The sequence below is a fragment of the Delphinus delphis genome, chromosome 14 (genome assembly GCF_949987515.2).
Source record: "Delphinus delphis chromosome 14, mDelDel1.2, whole genome shotgun sequence".
NCBI classification, from domain to species: domain Eukaryota; kingdom Metazoa; phylum Chordata; class Mammalia; order Artiodactyla; family Delphinidae; genus Delphinus; species Delphinus delphis.
In genome coordinates, this window is record NC_082696.1 from 53,456,254 (window position 1) to 53,462,253 (window position 6,000).

The following is a 6,000-nucleotide window of genomic DNA, read 5'->3' on the forward strand; positions in this document are numbered from 1 at the left end:
GCAGCTCGCGCCCCCAGGGTCGCCGAGACCCCCAGGTCAGCGGATCTGCCCCTTCCCTCCACCGCCCGCCCCTGCCACTTCCTCTCCCCGTTCTCTCTCTAGTCACCTTTCCCTTTAGTCACCACATCACCACCTCCTCTCGAGAAGTCAAGCCGTTCCAAAGAAGGCTGAGGATTTCTCACTAATTAGGGGACATTCACATTTGTCATTTCGTCCCGACAAGAGGAACACCAAACAAAAGAAACCTTTGCCTTCACCAGGATGGAGGCAACGCTTGACGCACCCTACTACCTTCCCTGCGTTTCCAGACATGTACCATGTACAATCTGATTCCTTCATCTGGGAGATGTCAGTCTCCGCAAACCAAAAAGTGAAGTCAAGTGGGGGAGGGGTCATGAGAACCCGAGAGAATGACCACTCCACCCCCTACTCCCCCACCAGGCCATGCCTAAAATGGAGCTGTCTTCACACAGACCCCTGGCGCCGTCCTTTCGGGAAGCCACGAAAACGTCGCCGTGCGCCTTTGGAGGATCAGGAAAAGCTGTCGGCGGGGAAGGGGGTGGGGGGCGGCCGGGGGCGATTTTAGGGAACCCGCTGTCTGGCCGCGGCTTGAGGTTTCCCGCCCAAAGGCTGCGGACCCGCACGTCGGGCAAACTGTTGCCGATCCCTCCCACTGCGTTTCAGTAAACTACTTTACCCGCAAATAACTTTCTTGAAATTCTTGCAACACGGAGTCAGCTGAAAGGAGTAATGGACTGGGTGCGTTGGTCTTATAGCACAGGCACTTTAGAATATGGGGGCTATTTGTTTTCGTTTCCGAAGAGCAAAATTCCGTTCTCACTTAATTTCCTTATCTGAGAGCAAAATGCTCTGGCTTAACACAATTGTTCCAATTTGGTAATTTTTACACAGCTGTAAAAATCTCTTAAATATTTTCCTTAAATAGGTTAACATATTTCCCCAGGTATAATTAAATAAAATTATGGAAATACGGGAAACGATTAAAATAAATTTTAAGTGTGCCAGATAAAATTGCCTTTATATTTCAAAAAACAAGCATTTGCAAATGTTTCCTTCTTTTTTTGGTCCTTTACGTTTCAGCCAAGTATGTAGAGCAACAAAATTAATTCAGAAAAGGGGCATTATTTTAACACCATCATTTTGTAGAAAGTTTACTATTTTTTAACTGGAGTAGGAAAAATCATATTCTATTAACATACTTCTTCAATTAAAAGGAAAAGTAAAAATTTTATTATTACTCCTCCCAAATATTTTCTGAATTGTGCGCAACAAATACTTTCCTAAATGATTTTAATTAAGACAGCAATAGGTTAGAGAAATCATTTAGTAATAAGCATTACATTACTTTGCCCAGAATAGCACAAAATGAAGGTTCTTCATGTTTTATTTGAAAAATGAGTCCAGATTTTTCACCTGTACTACTTGAACAGGTATGCCTCATAATTTACAGACCTTTTTGCAATAAATATTCTGAGTCTGCAGAAATGACACTAAATAATGTAAACATAACAATTTTTCCCTCTCAAAGCAATGAATGAAAATTTACCCTTTAAAACTTAATCTCATCAAAACAAATAACTGGAATAAGAGTGTGGACTGTGGCGCAGTGGTTGAGAGTCCGCCTGCCGATGCAGGGGACACGGGTTCGTGCCCCGGTCCGGGAAGATCCCACTTGCCGCAGAGCGGCTGGGCCCGTGAGCCATGGCCGCTGAGCCTGCGCGTCCGGAGCCTGTGCTCCGCAACGGGAGAGGCCACAACAGTGAGAGGCCCGCGTACCGCAAAAAAAAAAAAAAGAGTATGGACGGCTTCCTAGGTATTTCTTTTAATATTTTCACTTTAGGTTAATTTTGGGGAAGAGGACAGGTAGGTGGAAAATAGGAAGGGAAAAAATAGTACAGGAGTAAAAGATGAGGCAAATGAGAAGAAATCTTCAGGCTTTAAAGATGCCTGTGCAGGAAGCAAATCTGTGGAGAAAAAGCACCCAGCTAGAAACCGGAGGCCAGAGTTCTGGTCCCATTTAATAACCTTGTGTGTGACCTTGGATCATTAAGCTTCTCTGGGCCTCAGTTTCCTCACCTGCAAAGTGAGGACACTGGAGCAGTTGATGCTCAAATCTTTGGCTTAAATGCAATCTCTGGCAATAACCTTTCTTTTGGTGAAAGTGCAACCTCTCCCTGGCCAACGCTTTTTAATCACAAGGAAACACAGACATGAAACTTTATTGCAGTCACTTAACACACTGGTGTTAACATTACTTCCCAGCAGAAGAGAAAAGGGCCTCTGGACTGCCTCCAATTTGCCCCCAGAGGGAAACCACAATCAATAGTAAGGTGAAAAGAGCTGGTAAATTAAAATATTGTAGCAACTTTTTGGAATCTTCTTTTTCATGGTACTCTTTAGAGCATCATCTCTATGTCAAAGGATTCACTCCAGAAAAAAGTAAAGTGCTTGTCAAAAGGCAATGCCTATCAGTGGTTTCCTCATTAAACCTTTTGATTCCTACTGCTTTCCTCTTGCTACCTACAATCCTGTATTTGATAAGCTTAATAATAGAATAACAGCATTTCACTTGTACTTATAAATGCTCATAAACTCTGTCATCTCATAGCTCTTAAGAGTTTTGAAAGCAGTATTAGTCAAGAGTTTAGTCAAGAGTAGAGCCAAGGCATTAACTGTATGAGAGCAGAAGCCAGAGTAATACATTAAAATACTAATACAAATAAAACTGTTACTGAAAATAGTATTGTCAGTTTTCAGTTAGTTTCAGTAATACAAGAGAATATTTCTCCATTAAAAGCCTAGGTTTACAGTACACCTAAATAAATGAAAGGATATACATATATATATATAGATATTTTAAGTGTAGGTTTAAGATGTTAAAAGTTCACATGACTCATTTTTGTAGTATAGTGAGGAACAAATTTGATACATGCTCATGAAAAGCAAAATAAATGGAGCTTTCCTAGATTAGGAAAATTCTCTAATTCCCTGAAAAACATGGCTAATATATTGTGCTATTTATGTTATGGTAAATTTTTTGAAAACAGGAGCAAGTCTCTAGCTTTAAATTAATTCAGCATATACTTGTGAGTGCCTATTTTGCTAAGGGCTTTACAATGAACAAGCCACAAATACTTTTCATTCAGCTCCATTAACATTTAAATATTATCTGTTTTGCATGAGATACAGAAAAGGGAATCACAAAATCCAATATTGCTAAAATCAGGAGGAAAAGGAGTTAATTAGAAGATTTCATCCATGCAATTCTGGTGGGAGTATCAGTTTATAGATGAAGTGATCTGGAGTACAGTAGGTACAAGATGAGTACCATACCCATCTTGCCAAAGTGGAGAATGCCTGAGGGCTGTCATGTTTTCTCATATGCCTCCAATGATCTTTTTAAATAAATATTAGTTAAGTAAAAATTTAATTAAAAAAAAAGACTAACCTGGGGCTGATGAAACCTGGTTGAATGACCTCATTGTCTTCTGAAGAACCTAAAATCAGAGAGCTCAAGTCAGTACTACATTAATTGCTCATTTAATTGCCTCTTCTTCAGCTTAATAGCTCATTAGAAAGCAATAAAATGCTTAGGTTTTGACTCTGTGAAGTGACCTGTAAACTTTTTTTTACAATTTAAGACTCACCTAGCAAAATTAGATAACCAATTGGCATAAACTTGCCTTTCATTCCAATTAAAGGATGGTAGTTTAAAAAACATTCTAAACAAGACCACTAAGATGTAGTCAAAGATCCAGATTTCAGGAACAATGCAGTTTTAAATTTTTTTAATATTTAATTTTACACTGTAATTCAAGAATCCCATTCTCTTTTTTAACCACAGTTAAAAATGAACTTAACCTATGATACTGTGTTCCTTGATGGACTAATTTGATTATTCAGATATCTTTTAGAAGATAAATCATGAGACTCTAATTGTGATACTATACCCCTGATACTGGGTCTATTACATTCAAATACTTTTTGAGAAAAAAATTACTTTAAGAGGTAATACATTTAATCATTGAGTATATTTAATTAAAGATATCTAATATGCATTAACCCAGATTTTATAAGCAAAATCAGTTCTCCTTAAAAAAATATGAGCAAGTACTAATGTTTCTAATATATCCACTGGCAGATGTCACAACACAATAAAACTTGCAATAAAGAGGTCACCCAGTAATGAAGTATAGAGGTTGGAAGAAAAATTCCTGATGACCACTGAATTATCATTTTTATCCTCAGGTCCGAGTTATTAAAGCTTGGAAAACAGATTGGTTTGAACATGCATACACTCACCTGCCACCACCCAGGGCTGTCTTTCCTTCCTTAACTAAGTTTTTACACACTGTATCTACTATATCAACTCACAAAAAAATAAATCATTATGTGTAAATTCTCTAAGTTGTGATCTAATTTTCTTCTCAAAACGAAATGGAGGCTTTTCCAAATGCAGAGTTCTACTGAATGTTGACCCAAGATTCTTCTTACAAAGGATGACAATCTCACTGAGTAAGATTTGAAAAGAATAGAGGAAGAATGTGAACAAAAGGCACGTGAACCTCTGTGCATTAAGTCCTTTAGTTATCCTGTGTTTACAACCAAAAGACAGACGATATTGACAGCCCCTCGTTTGTAGAGACGTGGATGGACCTAGAGACTGTCATACAGAGTGAAGTAAGTCAGAAAGAGAAAAACAAATATCATATATTAACACATACATGTGGAATCTAGAAAAATGGTACAGATGAACAGGTTTACAAGGCAGAAATAGAGGCACAGACATAGAGAACAAACATATGGACACCAAGGGGGGATAGCCGGGGTGGGGGTGGGGGTGGGGGGGATGAACTGGGCGATTGGGATTGACATGTATACACTAATATGTATAAAATAGATAACTAACAAGAACCTCCTGTATAAAAATTAAAAAAAAAGATGACAGTCCCTAATGTTAACAAAATTCATTATTAAAACTTACTAGTTTTCCTTTATATTGAGCGTATATTAAATTTTATTTTGCACATTTGGTTTAGTGAGGGGGTATTTAAATACTATAAATAAATTTCAGCAAAACCTAGCTCATGTTTTTCTAATAGCCCACAGCCCAGACTTGATCTTCTCTGCTTATATATTTGCAAAAAAGTTCAAAATGACATATTCTAAAGATGTGAAACACAGAAAGTGTTTGCAAACATTTTTTTCAAATAAGTCAGATGATAAATTATTATAAATGTGAAATCTAATAAAGTGAAAGTCAAATGGTGTAAAAATTAGCTAAATAACACTATTTAATTTTAAGAGCTCAAACTATGAGCTTTCTGGGTTTAAAGAAAGCAGGACAATTTGAATGATAAAAATGTTCAGATTTTTCATTATCCAAACTTACACATGATGGTTTTGGTTATTGATAGTTTTAATATTATCAACCTTTTCAAACGAAAAGTAAGGTGGAATTATTTCACAGATATCAATATATTTCACTGATGTTAAATAATGATTTTAAAATTTTCACAAACAAAAGAGTTGGAAGAGAAAATAGAAGTTTAAATATAGATATTAATATCCATCCATATGAACTATGATAGGGATTTGATAGGTTAATGTTATATAAAATATTCACAATATTAAATGTTCATATTCTGACTATAGGTGACTTTTTTGAAAAGAAATAACAATAAAGAATGAAAATAATTCTTTAAATGCACGAAATACTCCCAAAACAGCTATTTATAATTTTATACACAGGTATCTCTATTTAATATTATAATGCACTTCTTTGCCCCTTCACTAGGATAATCCCTAATCATCATTTAAATCTCCACTTAGATCTCTTTTTCTTATTGTTCCATACTGAGTACAATGCCTCTACCATTTAGCACCGTACTGTAATTGACTGTAATAGCCCATGATGTTCTCTCTCCTAACTTGACTCTATGTTCTATGAGTGGGAGGAATAGAGTACATTTAGCTCAT

General features: G+C 36.8%; 1 protein-coding gene across 1 annotated transcript in view; it reads right to left on the reverse strand.

The window, feature by feature from the left end:
* Positions 1–3,503, reverse strand: part of LIN28B (lin-28 homolog B) — a 121,016-nt gene extending 117,513 nt beyond the window's left edge. Inside the window, exon 1 of the mRNA XM_060030588.1 lies at positions 3,470–3,503. Coding sequence (XP_059886571.1) covers positions 3,470–3,503 — 34 coding nt within the window. The remainder of the gene's footprint in view (positions 1–3,469) is intronic.
* Between the last annotated feature and the right edge of the window lie 2,497 nt (positions 3,504–6,000).